The 15,172-nt window shown below is 50.7% G+C and overlaps 6 protein-coding genes across 6 annotated transcripts; 2 read left to right on the forward strand and 4 right to left on the reverse strand.

Annotated features, from left to right (window-relative positions):
- Window positions 1-2,072: 2,072 nt before the first annotated feature.
- DSM5745_10800 (uncharacterized protein) lies at window positions 2,073-4,645 on the reverse strand (the record flags this gene model as incomplete). Its single annotated transcript, XM_026752816.1, has 5 exons — window positions 2,073-2,804; window positions 2,853-2,884; window positions 2,932-4,207; window positions 4,258-4,351; window positions 4,404-4,645. The coding sequence occupies 5 exons, from the start codon at window positions 4,643-4,645 to the stop codon at window positions 2,073-2,075; spliced, it is 2,376 nt and encodes a 791-aa protein (XP_026598454.1).
- A 589-nt stretch (window positions 4,646-5,234) lies between these two features.
- Window positions 5,235-6,204, forward strand: DSM5745_10801 (methionyl-tRNA formyltransferase; the record flags this gene model as incomplete). Its single annotated transcript, XM_026752817.1, has 2 exons — window positions 5,235-5,405; window positions 5,536-6,204. The coding sequence occupies 2 exons, from the start codon at window positions 5,235-5,237 to the stop codon at window positions 6,202-6,204; spliced, it is 840 nt and encodes a 279-aa protein (XP_026598455.1).
- Window positions 6,205-6,612: 408 nt separating this feature from the next.
- DSM5745_10802 (SDR family NAD(P)-dependent oxidoreductase) lies at window positions 6,613-7,672 on the reverse strand (the record flags this gene model as incomplete). Its single annotated transcript, XM_026752818.1, has 7 exons — window positions 6,613-6,740; window positions 6,797-6,848; window positions 6,908-7,015; window positions 7,070-7,132; window positions 7,192-7,278; window positions 7,374-7,518; window positions 7,623-7,672. The coding sequence occupies 7 exons, from the start codon at window positions 7,670-7,672 to the stop codon at window positions 6,613-6,615; spliced, it is 633 nt and encodes a 210-aa protein (XP_026598456.1).
- A 484-nt stretch (window positions 7,673-8,156) lies between these two features.
- On the reverse strand, window positions 8,157-9,122 carry DSM5745_10803 (glycosyltransferase family protein; the record flags this gene model as incomplete). Its single annotated transcript, XM_026752819.1, has 2 exons — window positions 8,157-8,903; window positions 8,970-9,122. 2 exons carry the CDS (start codon window positions 9,120-9,122, stop codon window positions 8,157-8,159), a joined length of 900 nt encoding a protein of 299 aa, XP_026598457.1.
- A 345-nt stretch (window positions 9,123-9,467) lies between these two features.
- DSM5745_10804 (uncharacterized protein) lies at window positions 9,468-12,192 on the forward strand (the record flags this gene model as incomplete). The annotated part of the gene is made up of 3 exons (XM_026752820.1): window positions 9,468-9,593; window positions 9,656-10,498; window positions 10,552-12,192. The coding sequence occupies 3 exons, from the start codon at window positions 9,468-9,470 to the stop codon at window positions 12,190-12,192; spliced, it is 2,610 nt and encodes an 869-aa protein (XP_026598458.1).
- Window positions 12,193-12,894: 702 nt separating this feature from the next.
- Window positions 12,895-14,760, reverse strand: DSM5745_10805 (sugar porter family MFS transporter; the record flags this gene model as incomplete). Its single annotated transcript, XM_026752821.1, has 6 exons — window positions 12,895-13,013; window positions 13,098-13,171; window positions 13,226-14,209; window positions 14,263-14,487; window positions 14,539-14,615; window positions 14,665-14,760. 6 exons carry the CDS (start codon window positions 14,758-14,760, stop codon window positions 12,895-12,897), a joined length of 1,575 nt encoding a protein of 524 aa, XP_026598459.1.
- Between the last annotated feature and the right edge of the window lie 412 nt (window positions 14,761-15,172).

The following is a 15,172-nucleotide window of genomic DNA, read 5'->3' on the forward strand; positions in this document are numbered from 1 at the left end:
TGTCGTTGGCAGGAGACGGAAGGTTGATGGTTGTTGATGGTTGAGAAAAGGGACAAGTCAGACGCCCGAGGGAAAAGGGTTATCACGTACGGTGAGGGAACTAGGCGCAGCAGCGCAGACTAAAATAGGAGAGTGGGCGAGGAAGACGATTCAAAGAGCGAAATGAAAGTCCAGTAAGTAGACAGGGTCAAAAGGCTCAGAAAGCAGGTGGAAGGGCCCAGGGGAAGGAGGATGACGAGGACGGAGGGTGCTTGATAAATGGAAGAGTGAGAGTGAGGAGGTGGAAAGAGGCGGTTAGTGGTGAGTCTCCCTAAGCAGCGCTGTTGGCCTCCCAGCTTACCACGCTTTATCGGCACTCTGGAATAATCTGTCTGGCCCCTTAAAGAGTTTAGTTACTTAGCTCTTTCATAACCTGCCTAGGAAAAAAGAAAGAAAATTATTAGTCTTCAATATTGTCCTTTTGCTTCTGAAACAGCTTCGATACCAGCGTTACAGACACCAGTTACCAAGGTCCAGAGGGTGGCTGTGCAGCTATGTGGCGGAGACCGATTGTTTGTTTTTGTCCTCAATGACGAAGAAGATGTCTGCTCTTGCAACAATCCATCAGTAGAAATTCTTTGCTCTAAGCCGTGTATTCTCCTGCAGGGTCAATAGTGGTATGTCCTCCGTGTTTCAGTCTGAGATTCGCTGCCCAAGTTGAATAAAGGAGTGAGGTCCTTTCTCCTTTTTGTTGCCTGGTGCCTAGCCTATCAAGCCACAGTGGCTGTAAAGAATGTAATAATGTCTCAATACAATCACGACAGCCTTGAACGGCTCCTGAAGCTGAGGCTGGTCCTTGATGAAATGAACGTTGACACAGCTGGAGTCTCGGCCATGGGTCGCAATCAATCTTGACATTTTGCTGGTCTAAACTATATGCGCTGGCGCATAGGGCGAAGTATCCCCCGGATTCTCCGTTGAAACTTGAAAGGTGAAGCGAAACATCGAGATCAAGCGTTGAAGCTGAACCCAACCTGTCACTTGAGCTTATACCTAATGGGGACCGATACGATCGTTGGAACAAACTGCACAGCATCACCCGGGTTTATATGCCAGCTTCATTCATTATTATTGATCTTTTCCACTCTGTGATATCAACTGAACAGCTAACCCCGCAGACTGTCGGTTTCCCAGCCAATAATCTATGTGGCTTTCGCCGAGTGCAGTTTTCTACGTATGACAGGCATCCTAAGACCCCTGTCCAGCGGCTTTCTCCGTACGGAGTACATCTCATTGATACGACTCTCAGTCTCAATGCCCCGACACGCCTGTGATGAGGAAGCCAAGCTCGAACCTACAGAAGCTCACTACAACCCGGACGAACCACAGCCAGTAATTGCCAGCTGATCTCGTCTGCCTTGCTTCCCTGCAACGCGTCGCGCTGAGAAGAAGCCCAGAGTCTGGACAGCCCGCCTGAGAGCATCAACCCTGACTACTTTGTACTTTCCTGCTCTGTAATATTACTACAGCTCGTGGAAATAAGATTTTCCTTGTAGAGCACATACGTGGCGGTGCACATATTCCCGTGTCCCAAAATACTCGGAATACTCCGTACATACGCACCTTGTGCCTTTTTAGTAGTGGACTGGAGCTGGAGCAAGAATAGTAACAAGCTAGCAGCTAATAAACCCGTATAAATCCGCGCTAACAGACAGAAGTACGTACGATATTGCAAACGTCACCATCATCCACAGCTCGGTGTTCGGAGTGCGAACACTCGTATCTCCTTTACGCAGATAACCTTGGACATCATGTATCGAAATTTAGCCTCAGGCATAACGAGACGATCAATCGACACGTGTACTCGACAACAAACATTCTCTAGTATAAAACGCAGCTGACGAGAGCTGCAAGGCTTCCAATGCGGCAAAGCCAGACTCAGCCTCGTCTTTCAATTGGGATTATTGGCGGCTGGCTGCCCACAAGTTTCTAAAGGCTGGCGGAACGAGGCTCTGCTTGAAGCTGGTCATTGCACAATCAGCTCATACTGGATAGACAGTGATATATCCATAAATATCTCTACAAACCCAGATTTATCTGTTCAAGCTGAGCAAATTCTCGATATATCGTCGCGCATCAAGGCCCAGCCCCTCAACAAGCTTGCTCGGTACTATATCCAACCGCGAAGACTGCGATAAACCAGGAGATGATGCCCCGCCGAGATCCCTGAAAAACCGCGCGCCGCTCCCACCACCAATACTGCTAGCATTCCGAGTGTGGCCTGACGAGGTGGAGTGGTCGCTTGCGCGGCGGACTATGAAGGCTTCCTGTTGTTTGCCCTTGTCCGAATCGTATCCGGGCGAGCTTTGCTGCGTATCTGGGGAAGCGGAAACACGGACCCAAACGATCCACCACCCGCGGCTGGTTTTGCATGTCCGTTCGAGCTCGAGGGGCCGGGACCGGGTCTCCACGTATGTGGTAAGCAGACGGTGATGGATGCTTATCGTTTCTACTCGGGAGAGAGCGGTGGTCCCGGTTATGTTTTGGCTTTGGAAGGTGAGATAAGGAATGTTGGGTATGGATGACCGAATGGAGAGGTTATATGGGTCGTAGACAAGGTCATAGATCGGGTTGGCTTGTTGCTGAGGTTTGGCATTAAACTCTGGAAAGACGGTTATACGGGATTCCGCTGTTGATGGGGAGGTGGAGATGCTAAGCGGTTTCTGAAGCGGACCAAGTTGGTGGTGTATGCTGTGGTACAGGGACGGGTCGGACAGTGATGGTGTCGTGGTGTTGAAGAGAAAGGTGTAGATAAATGGTTGGTACTATCAATGTGAGCTCTCATCACGGTTCAGCCAGAGATCGGAACTTACTATGTATACCACCGCCTGGAGTTGCACTGAGTCTGGTATGTGAGACTTCTGAATTGGCTAGGTGGAAAGACCGGCTTACCTGTTTCCTGCTGCGAATCTGCCATATGAACATGTATTGCCCTCTTGGTCACCTTTTGCGTCGGCGTAGCAGTGGGATTAGGCCGATCTATCTCTTCTATGGCAGCATCTGAGCTGGCAACATCGTCTTGTAAACCTATGATGAATTTGCCATGGTTGTTAACTCTCCGGTGACCGTTGCAACCTGAGGAGCCCTTGGAACTTTTTCGAGCAATCGTGCTGTTTGCAAGGACTCCGTGGCCTTTCCGGGATTCATCGACTTGCAGTGGGCTAGCTGTCCCACTCGACAGTCCTGGGAGAGCCCATGACGATCCATAACCGAGAGTGAGGTATTTCACAAACGTCTCTGTCCCCGTTGTCATCCAATCACTGGCCTTATCCTCAGAATTTTGAGAGCTCTCATCACTCCCCTGTGACCTTGTACTTGCCTGGGGGTCTTTCGACGACGGCCGAGGCGGCGGTGATCCCCCAACAAGCGGCGGAGGAATACCTGGACAAAAAGGACAATCCAAAACAGCCCCTCGTACGACATCAGAAGGAGGTTGAGAAGGGGGTGGATTGCTCGTAGTTTTCCCGGAAGACACAGCCCGTTGTCGTTTCCTGCGTCTTCGGCGTCGCGGGGACGTAGGATCTTCGCTGACTCCATAAGCATCAGCGCCGTACCTGTATATCCACTCCATCCAATGAGATATGGATACAAGAGAGCGTCTGGTAATTGTCCCGACACCCGAGAAGATGACACCGTCTGAAGGTCGTGGAGTATCATCAGTGCCAAGCCATTGGTGCTCGGCCTCATCCTCTGCCCTGCTTCCTGTTTGACAACTTTCGGTAGACTCGTATGGATCACCGAACCGTGACACGACTAGATCTACAAGACCGTCTGTCCTCGATACAAAGTCTTCAAGTACCTCTCTTTCTCCGCTTCCCCACTCTTCTTCACCAACCCCAAAACCTAGCTCGCCTCCGGCAGATAGTTTTATGCCGTTATACATATCGACAGCAGGATTTCCACCCAGAAGAACATCCCAATTACGTGCAAACCTCAACCAGAATTTTTCGAGAAAAAGGCAGAATGTGGACCTGCCAACATCCTTGTAGAGGGTATCCAGATTTGACGCATGGTGAAGGAGAAATGTTGAATGCGCTCGACGAAGCTGCTGGATTAGAAGCTGTGGGGGGGCCATTTCTTTTGACGAGTAGTGGAAGAAACGCTCAGAGGCGTCTTGTTGCGAAGATGATCCATTGTTAGAGTCCGGCAGTCGGGTCAGATCAACAGACTGAAAGCTCTCAGCGTTTGTTCTGATGATGCTTCAAGGTAGGTACGTACAGCTAAAATCCACCATCCATTTTCTAATTCATGTAATACGATTTGCGACTTTTCCGTCTCCACGTAGTCGACGGCTTTGTCCTCCGAGAAATTCCTGAATAACTCTTAGTCCTGCTCCCGATATACTCGCGAGCAGCAGGTCCCACCTTGCGAAGGTCACCATACCCTGCGCCAGGCCGACCTGGCGTAACCGCTCATTCCAATCATCGCCGAGCTCCTTGCTTTCGCCTGCCGTGGAGCTATCATGCCGTCGCAGGAGACTGGACCTCGAAGTGTAGAAGACAATCTGCTTCCTAATTGTTTCGTCCGTGGTTCCAAGCGAGGGGTTGTAGATGGCAAGAAACGAGAGTTGCGCGGGAACTACCGAAGAAGATTCGCTCTCCGGCATGGCATCTTAGGCCGCGAGCTCTAGCTCACAATGCAATGGCCGAGTTGTTGGATCATCGTCATCCCCGCGATTTGGCTTGCAGTGGACACTGGACAGTGACATCACGTGTCGGCCTAAAGCGCTGTCGGCGTCGGGGGCCTCGGAAGTCTCACTTCCCCGGACTTTAGAACAATCAGCTTGCGCAGCGATGTTTCTTCCAGGGGGCCCAGGGCTGCTGTGCTCGGTTCGGCAGGCCCGCTTTCGGTCATCATTTTCACCACGATTCCTTTCCACGAAGCCCTACGATCCGCTCCGGATTCTTTTCTGCGGTTCTGATCATTTCAGCATAGCTTCTCTGGAAGCTCTCCACGACGAACATAAGAAACACCCTGAGCGGATCGCTTCCATTGACGTCGTCTGCAGGCCTGGGAAACGGGTGGGTAGGGGATTGAAGCAAATACGCGAAGGTGGTTTATGCAGAAGAAAGCTACGAGAAGAGTGCTTATCGCTGATGCGGTTCTCTGATAGTCCCAATCAAATCTACCGCGTCCAAATTACCTCTTCCCATTCACGAGGTCGACACCTTTACGGGGTGGCAGGTATATAATACATGGCCTTGATCAACCCATTTGCATGCAAACTCATGGTTTTAGCCCCCCGTGTACCCCGAAGGACCCATCAATCTGATAGTGGCCGTGTCGTTTGGGCTTTTTGTGCCGCCACGGATCCTCAATGGTGCCAGATACGGTGGCATAAACGTCCATCCGTCGTTACTTCCCGAGTGAGTGCAAGCAGAACGCTCGAGCTTGCCAGTGGATGCTAATGGCGAGAATACCTACAGCTTTCGTGGACCTGCACCGCTACACCATACTCTCCTAGCTGGGAGAACAACTACCGGCATCAGCCTTCAGACATTACACCTTAAGCATTTTGATCACGGAACAATTCTTGCGCAAACACCGTCTCCTGGATTTGAGATACCGAACCCTGATTCATGCACAGTTGCGGAGCTGTTGGATATTGTCGCTTCCAAAGGCGCAGAGTTGTTACTCGAGGGCATCCGAGAGGGGTTGTTTGTCCCACCAGTCAAGGATGCTGGCTGGTATTCGACTCAACAGAAAGACCTGATACATGCTACAAAGATCACGCCTGAAGACAAACATATTGATTGGGCTACGTGGACGTGGGCAGATGTCAGTCGGCGGGAGCGCGTGCTGGGACCGTTGTGGAGCAAGTCTCTGGTCCTTGGCGAATCATCTGGCCCTACTCCGAGTTTCGAACAGCGAAGGGTCATTCTCAGTGAGTTCGAAGAGGTACGACCCTTGAACGAAAGTGAGGTATTTGCCGTCGTTCCAGGACTACCGTTTATAGATGGTGAACACACAGTCAAGTCTGATGCAAAAAAGGGAGTATATGTCTTTACCAAAGACAGGAAGCTAGTCAGAATTCACAGTATGAAGGTGGAAGGCCGGCCAAATACCGATGCCTTCCGGGCTGCTCTCAAAGCTCGGATGATCGGCAGCCACACCTTCTCATGGAACAATGCTTCGTTTACTCCTTTCCATAACCCTCTCAGCTAAATGCTGGGAGGAAAGGAAAATCAATGTATTCTATATACGACTCACACCCTGTACCATTTTCAGCGCGAAGGTCCAGTACAGATGGCCTCTAATCTTCCAACTTTGAGTCAAACATTTATGGCTCAAAAGTTCACCACGAACCCAGAATCTGCGAAGTCAGTCATTCTGCTCACATCATACTCTAAAGACGCCTACCTATCTGAAGTGCTTGTCCAGTCATTGATGAGTTCTTAGCTAGATTGATATACGCATGTGCCGTGTCCTCCACTTCGGGCTGATGTGAAAATGGGCATCAGTACACACAAAGTCACCATCGCTTACTCGGGATTCATACCAGGGCATTAAGAGGAGTCCTGGCTTTATAAGCCTCAATCTTTTCCTTTGGAAACCGCAGTCCCTGTTTTCGACTTAGTTCGATGTCGCATTCTCTTGAGCTATGCTTCGTACCCACTCAGTGAGAAGCAGACCTGGTAGGACTGCGTTGACGCGGACCTTGTTTCCTTGAGTCTGCGCGAGACACTTGACCAAGTGTAAACCTGCAGTTTATCAGCCTTATTCATGCATTCCGATGCCCGATATCGTGATCACTTACCCGCCGCCTTGGTAACTGAATATGGCAGACTGCTTCCTGACGCAGAAACAGCCTAACAGCTTGTTAGCAAACCCAACTGTTACTCATGCTTATTCTAGACATATTACTGACTGCAGCCGATGACGTGAGTAGGAAGACACCACCGTCCGGATTCTTTTTGAAAGTGGGAAGTGCTGCCTTGAAGAGCCACAGATGCCCCTTCACATTGGCCGACCAGCACTATGGCATCTGTTAGTCACAACCATGCCACTTAAATCACTCACTGCTACCCACCTTGTCCCAGTCTTCCTCGTCCATGGCATCGAGATTACTGAATGTCGTAATTTTGGTCCAGCCCTTTCTCTCTATCAGCTCGTTCATCCGTTTCATAAGAACCGCAAAAGGCGGCAACCCACGGCATTCGAAACAAGGATATCCAGCCCCCCAAGTTGCTCAATTGTACTCTGGACCATGCTCTGACACTCGCTCTGGATATTTGCATCCTGCACCATCACGCAACGCGTTCATCAGTACGCTAATATCAGCGTGATTTGCGCTGAGATAGCAGCCTGCAGGAATGCAAAGGAGGAAAACGTACACCCTGAATCGTTATGGCCTTAACCTCATACTGTTCCTGGATATCCGACGCAACCTTTTCGGCAGCCTCCTGGCTTGTGAAGTAATTGATTGCAACATTACAGCCTTCGGCAGCGAATTTTTGGGCGACCACTGCTCCCAGGCCTCTAGGTGGTGGAACAAACAAATGAATGGTCAGCAAAGTTTCGGTGTTGTGTCGGAGGACGGGTGTATATAAATGTTGTTGGAACGGTATGGCAGTGTGGTATACCTGGAGCCTGCGGTAACAAGGACATTGCGATTTTGTAGCGCGTACGGCATGATGACGATATGTTCTTGAATAATGCAGTTTGGAGGGGTGGTAAAGCATGAACCGGATATAATTGCTTCTGCTCAAAGGCGGGGTATGGGGTGTTGGGGTATTTGAGAAGGTTGTCGGGGTCCGCGGACGGCAGTCAGTAATTTCAATAATCCCAAGGCTAAGCTATAACACAGCGGAGATCTGCCGATGTTCTGGTAGGGACAGCAATTAAATAGTGAACCAAACTGTCTATCGCTTGAGCTACGTCGGAGCAGCCGTTCCTTGAGCGGACGATCCGTTCGATGAATCCGAATCTATTAGGGAACGGATCCGCAATATTATTATGAGTGGAAGACCTCGGCTGGAGCGTAGACCGTTGCCCAGGTGGATTTACATATGTACTGTAAGTCTTACGCATGGTGCATTCGCTGAAGATATTGCAGAAATGCATCTCCCCCGCATCCATTGCCGTAATTGGCTTCTTAACGCACTGCTCGCGAAAGATCAATCCACAAGACCAGCAATGTACTCAGCCTTCCGCATCCCCCACCATGCTCTCTTCCCCTCCAGCGCAGGCCACTGAACCAAGAACCGATCCGCAAAGGGCAACAGAATCTTTCCCGACAAGCTCAACGTCCTCACCCGAGCCCAGGATTCCACAAAGATTGTACGGAGGCGGAATTCCTCCTCCGGCGGAGCCAGTCCGCCTGCCGATATTGTCGGCGGATGAATCCTAGCCGGAAACAGGAAGCTCAGAAACCAAGCGACCAGACGAAGAAGTCTAGCAGCGAGTATAACGCAAACGGCTGTCGCGGGACCATTCGTGAGAATGAGATCCGGGTAGGGCGAGGGAAGTTGTTCGGGTCGTTTGTGTTGTTGCTGGTCTGGATGGCGTCCGCACAAGGCTAGAAGGCAGGACCAGAACGAAAAAGTTGTCGTGAAGGGAGCTGTCAAGTAAGACTGATGGACGCGGCGGGCACGAGGTACCGTAATGATTGCGTAAGACTCTGGTTCTGCGCCGAGTGTTGATTCAAACTCGACCGCCTTCGTAGCGCTGAAGTTATCACCGGAGCTCACAATATAGGTGCGGTAGATGTATCTGCTGGTATTGAGCTCCATGCGACGGAGCAAGGAGAACATCTCCGCTGTGTGGCCGCCGCTGCCTAGGACGACCAGAAGATGGACGGGGGAGTTCTTGGGACGCCATTTGGGAACCGGAGTGTTCTGTGAGACCGCAAAGGCACTGAGAAACTTGAATATGGCAAGTCAGTAGGGGAGCTCGTACATGGGAAGGCGCAATGGAGGAATGAAACGCACCAGGGCTGCCGATATAGCGCTCGCGACGAAGAGGGGCAACAAGACAGAGAGACTGGGGAGCGATAGCTGTAAAAGCGCCATGAAACCGAAGCCCAAGGCGGTACAGCCAATGGCCAAGGTAAAAAACACGATAGATAGCTGAGAGACCGCCATTACTGTGAGGGCTGGAGAAGTACTCTGTAGTTTACAAAGCTTCAATCAAGATTGGCAGTAGAAAAGAACGGGAGTCAGAAATAGGTGAGGTTGCAGGGCTGTAGGCATGCTGAGATGGCCCAAATTCTGGCAGTCCATAAGTCAATCGTCTGCGACCGAATTAAGGAATCTAATGGTGTAATGGAGTAAATGGAGTGAATGAAGTGTTACTGGCCCATCTGGTTTATTGATGTTGGTGTGGTCCGTGCGCTGGTGTTGTCGGGGTTAAGACTTCTCTCCGTCTGGGAAGATACTCCTCACAACGTCCCTTGAACCCTTCCTTACCCATCAAATGTCCTACACATCATGGCTCCTCTCTTCTCGAAGCGACTAAGCTGCTTCTATTGTGGCCATCGCTCTGCACAGTCTGGAAAAAGCCTTCTCCGGAAATGGCAATGTAAACACTGCGAGGCCGTCAACTACCTTGATGAAGTACGTCCTTGTGTTTGCGCTTCCTCGCAGTGTACATCTACTTACAGAGCTTTCTTCCTTAGAATGGGGATATTACAGATCCTCCTGCTACCGAAACAAATCCGAATCCGCCGACGCCCGGTCCAGCAAAATCCCCTCTCGAGCCCGCTGACCTAGGGCTGACCGGCTCCGACTTGTTCTGTGCACAGTGTGTACGGAATCAACATCTTTTTACCAGTGCTTTGGCCTCCTACTTCCCACCGTCAGATGATCCACAATATAGCGCTTACGAACGGGAATATCCTAAGTTCCGAACGAATCTGGAAGAGAGGTATCCTCAAGTATGCGACAAATGCGAACCTCGAGTCAAGGCGCGCATCCGTCAGGCCGGATACGAAGCAAAGTCAGACCACCTACGACGCATGATGGACAGGAGCAAGGCAGGGAAAGCAGCGCGCAAAGCACGACAATGGAACTGGAGGAGTCTTCTGGTATTTACCGGTGCCATATTCTACTGGGCTAGTATTGCGGGTCAACTTGCCTGGGACATGAACAGTGCTCTACCTGTTGATGAACCATTACGAGATCCAGACGATTCTTCGATTTCGCACTCGATCGTGTGGCGCGTTCATCAGGGTCTCCGAGCGCTTCGTTTGCCGGCCCATAGTCCTGTTGACCTAGTACCCTATGCAGGCTTGTCGCTTGTAGCCGGTATTCTTTCGCTGTGGTATAATCCGAAGTTGCGGCTAAAGGTTGAAGGAAGAGGCGGTCGCTTTTTGGGTCTTGGTGAATACTACAAAGTTCAACTTATTGTCATGGTCGTGCGATGCGCATTTTGGGCCGTTCTTAGAGATCCCTTGTCAAGCGGCCTAGATGCTACCCTACCGCCGGCTTTGCATTTGTTCATGATTCCTTTTACAATCTTGGTACTCCTATACCTGTTTACTTCACTCCATAAAGCGTTGCTGACGTACATTAGTCTGTCATCATTTCGCGGCGCATCATCTGCTACGACACTAGACCACTGGTCAATTGGGCTGAAACCACTCCAATGGCAACCCCAGCTCGAAAAACAGAAGCATCTCCTCGGATAACCACGGATACGAAACAGCCCTTTTACACGCCTCATGAAACATCGCAACAGATCACCCCACGATTTCCTGTTGAAAGGCTGGCTAGTCCGCAAACCGCTCGAGAGGAGCGCGCGATCCCGACGCCACCGCCCGAGGTCGATGATATGGACTGGACTCCTTCTATACAGCATGACTTTCAACCATCTTCGACTGTTCATCAACGAGACCAGCAAAAGTCCCTTCTCTCTGGCCCTACCCCGTTTTATGGATCACTCCCTCCTGCTCCAGTGCCACCGTCGTGGAACTTGCGAAACCAAACCTCGCAAAGACCGAAGCCCATTGCACAGGTCGTCGAGCGCAATCCTTTTCATCGCAGCCCTGCTACGTCCCCAACTAGTTGGGGTCGCAATCCAGACTCTCCAGATCCTGTATTCGCACCTCCGAAATTCTTTCCAGTGACGGACCATGCTTCAACAGGGCTGGAGAATCTCTTCGACCGAGCCTTCACTATCAAGTCGCCAGATAATGATGACCATGAATGGCAGACACCGCGACGGGCGAAGCCCAGTCCTCGGTCATCGCGATCTACTAATTTGGAAGTGATTTTCATATCTCGCTGCGTTCGATTTGGCCTACTGTCCGTTTCCCTTCTTGTGTGGAGTCTCTCACAGTACGGGCTTGTATCTGTCCCTGGGAACTACATTGAGGTCGCATCATTAGGGTGTGCCAGCCTTCTTGCAGGATTTGCTCTTCTTGAGGGAGTGAAGCAGCCTATCGTACAATGGAATGGAATGGAACTGCTTGTTTATGTTGCAGAACTAGCTGCGGCTGTGCATCTAGGAGGATACCTGCCAGGAGTGTTCCTTGAACGGCACTACTTTGACAGATACGGAAAGCTCCTTCTGATCTTCATGGCTGTTCAAGAGGCACTAGGGCTATTGTCTATTTACCAAGCACCGCTCATTCCCGACGTGCTCTCACCAAAGAGACAACAAGCCCAAAGACCATCATCATCGCCTGCAGGCGACACTGTTGTCAACGACTCGCCAGATTCAAGCATAAGTAAACGATCCAACAACCAGTCGTTCAACTCTCCTTCCTCATACGCGCCACCATCACTCTCCTTCGGATCAACGGCAGCCGGCTCAAGCTTCCTGACACACAAACCTGAGCCATCTTCACAATATCAACTTCCATTTTCACCCCACGGCGGCTCATTCAACAGTGCCATTAACAGGCACAGCTTCAGCCTGAACAACCTCAAACAACAAGAGGCTGATGCCTCAGATCGTGACTTCGAGCGCGACTCAGACACGGAAACCACCATGACAACTGCCACAGCCACGACAAACAACACTATCAGAAACATTCGCTATGGTCGCAACAGCACCGTGAACGATGTCTTCTTCTCCCCGAGACGCTCGGAGCTCGGTCCCGGTCTGGGCAGTCTTAGTCTCGATGATGGGCCGTCGCGCCGCATGACTAGGAGTCAGTCTCAGAGGGTTCAAAGCCAGTCGGCCGCGGGTATTCGTCGGAGGGCCTTTTGAACCATAGACTGCGCCTACTTATCTACACACCTCTTTCTAACCCGTCTTATTTCCTTTTCTCCATCTCCAGTATACATTTCGTTGCAGTCCTCACCTTTCGCTTTTTAGCGTTTCCTTTCTCCCTAGCATACAGATGGAGTCCTGGTCCGGTCATCTTTGTCGTCGCGTCTAATACATCTAAGCTTCGAACTCAATGTTGTCTGTCACCGTATAATCGTTTGCGTTGCTTTGCTACTCCTGTATCTTTTTTTCTCATTCACCATACCAGGCAAGGGCAGGGCGTTTACTAAGTTAGTGTTTTGACTCTATACCTACTCGACGGTTTTTTGTTTTGTTTTTCTTTTTTGTTTATGAGTCGGGTTCGGCTCCTTGTACTTATCTAAGTTTTTGTGCATACGGAGTCCAGAGTGCAGGTAAACGTACTGACTGGCATTTACATATATCCAGGCGAGGACTAGGAAAGGGACCAGAGGCACATAAAGCACGACTTGACGATAATGATGAAGATCGATAGCAATAGCAACATCAAAGCAATGTTCCATTACCTCAATACTATCTGGTAGCGGCTCAGGTAGGCTCAGGTAATCAAGAGCATAGCGCAATTCACAAACCGACTGAATGTTCTTTGACATGGTCCAAACTATCTCTCTCCGACGTGGCAACAAACAAAATTCCAAGACCATCTCGCATGATCAACATTCCTTACGCCGTCTTCTCAATGTTGACAACCTCTTCTTTTTCGACGGGGGAATCGTCGGGGTGGAGCTTTGTGCTGACGTGGCTGACGCCGAAGAGCTCATCCATTCTCTCGAGGGATAGACCTGTTGAGATAATACATGTCAGCTCGAAGCACGCATACGACGAGATGATCTTGGTAGATGAGTAAGAGAAGAGGTTTAACGCACCCTTGGTCTCGGGGACGAAGAACCAGACAAAGACAAACATGGAGAAACAGAAGCAAGCGAATATAATATACGCTCTAGATGGAATGTTAGCTCTTAGTCTAGGTTATGGGAGCAAAGGCGGAACACACCCGTAACCATTCGCACCAACTGTAGCCAACATGTTCGGCACAGCACGCGCAACAACAAAGTTGAACAGCCACTGGGTGGCAGCCGCAAAGGAGACGTTGAGACTGCGCAGCCGGGTCGTTGGGATTTCAGATACGTAAATCCAGCAGACAGGACCCCAACCGAACTGAAAGAAGGCAGCGAAGAGGAAGATGCAGACGAGGGCGAAGTAGCCGGCGGGAATTACGGGCTCTCCTTCCTTCGGAGGGGCAATGCGGACATACAGACCAATGTAGAGCATGCAGAGGCCTTGAGCGATAGAGGTCCAGAGGAGAGAGCGACGGCGGCCAAGGGAATCAGCGACGAAGACGAGAAAGCAGGCGCAGCCGACGACTTTGACGATGCCGTAGACACCTGTGGCAAAGAGACCGTTGGAGCTGCCGGTGATACCGAGGTTTTCGAAGATCTGGGGCGCGTAGTAGTTGATTGCGTTGGTCCCGGTCATTTGCTGGCAAACCATGAGGAAGATACTGATGAGAGCGCGCTTGCGGTTTCCGGAGATGGTCCACATCTCTTTGAGGAGGTCGACGAAGCTTGAGCCGCTGATGAGCTGGCGCTCAAACTCGAGCTGGCTGGCAATGTCCTGGAATTCGTTCTCCACGTACGGGTGGTTTGGTGGGAGATTGCGGATGCTGGAAAGGGTTGCGCGTGCTTCCTCCCAGCGGTCTTGCTTGGCCAGCCATCGAGGGGATTCGTTGCAGAGGAGCATGCCGATGAGAAGAAGAATCGCTGGAAGGCCCTGCATGGCTAGCGGAACGAGGTACTGAGCGTGGCCACTGATATGGAGGAGGGAGCCGTAATTAATCCAGAAAGCAAGCATAATTCCCATTGTGATGAAAAGTTGATATAGACCTGTAAGACCACCACGGATAGCTCGTGGGGCGTTCTCCGAGACATAGAGTGGGTTGACCATGGAGGCGAAACCGACACCAATACCGCAGAGTAGTCTGTACAAAGAGTTAGATTGCCCTACTAGACATCCGCAGACAGGTGTACTTACCGTCCGATATACATGGCTTCCAAGTGACCGCTGGCTGCAACTTGCATGATAACTCCAAGAATGGCTACAAAGGATGCAACCATCAGGCCTAGCCTTCTCCCGTACCTATCAGCTACCCAAGACGCAGCCAAAGCGCCGAAGAAGCATCCAGCTTGTAGAGTGGACACAATGTTTGCGGAGAGGTTGGCCCTTGCCGTATCGTCCAACTCATTTAATCCGTACTTCCTGTTCAAAGCCGTTAATGGCAAGAAATGCAAAACGGGTAGGCTAACTTACGCTTTGAAGGTATCCATTGTGAGAACACCACCAATGATTCCGGTTTCCACTCCGAACAACATGCCTCCAAAACATGCCTGGGAGATAAATGAGTATATAGGAGGAACATGAAGTAGCAGCACTCACCGAGCAAGCCAATGCGTAGACCCTCCACCCGTAGATCTCAGGAGGGTCCGTTCGCATCGCCTCATTGTGGACGAGCCTTTTCAGAAGAAAAGACATATTTGCTAATTGTTTGCGTCCTTTGGGACGTCCAAGGCAAAGGTCGAGGTAAAAAAGTGGGTGAGGCTGGGGTATCTGTTTGCCAGTTGTGAACCCCACTGTGTGTGCCGTGGCAGGATCTCAACAAAGATAGTCCACCTTCAGAAGCTCGAGCGACTCGGCCCAGATATATATCAGATCCTGTCTCAAAATCTTCCGGCAGGGTGTCGGCCCGGATAGTTATGGAACTTCAAGCGAGCCATGCTGGATACCCGGTGGACCAACGATAGCAGCACATTCATAACGTCGGTCTTTGACTTGGTTAGCATCATGAGAGACTGTCGACGGAGAAACAAGAGAGGAAACGCATAAACCCGATTCCACGAATCCTATGTACACCAACCAAGTCTAGAGCCCAGCTTCAGATGAACTT

The sequence above is a fragment of the Aspergillus mulundensis genome (genome assembly GCF_003369625.1).
Source record: "Aspergillus mulundensis strain DSM 5745 chromosome Unknown scaffold_17, whole genome shotgun sequence".
NCBI lineage: Eukaryota > Fungi > Ascomycota > Eurotiomycetes > Eurotiales > Aspergillaceae > Aspergillus > Aspergillus mulundensis.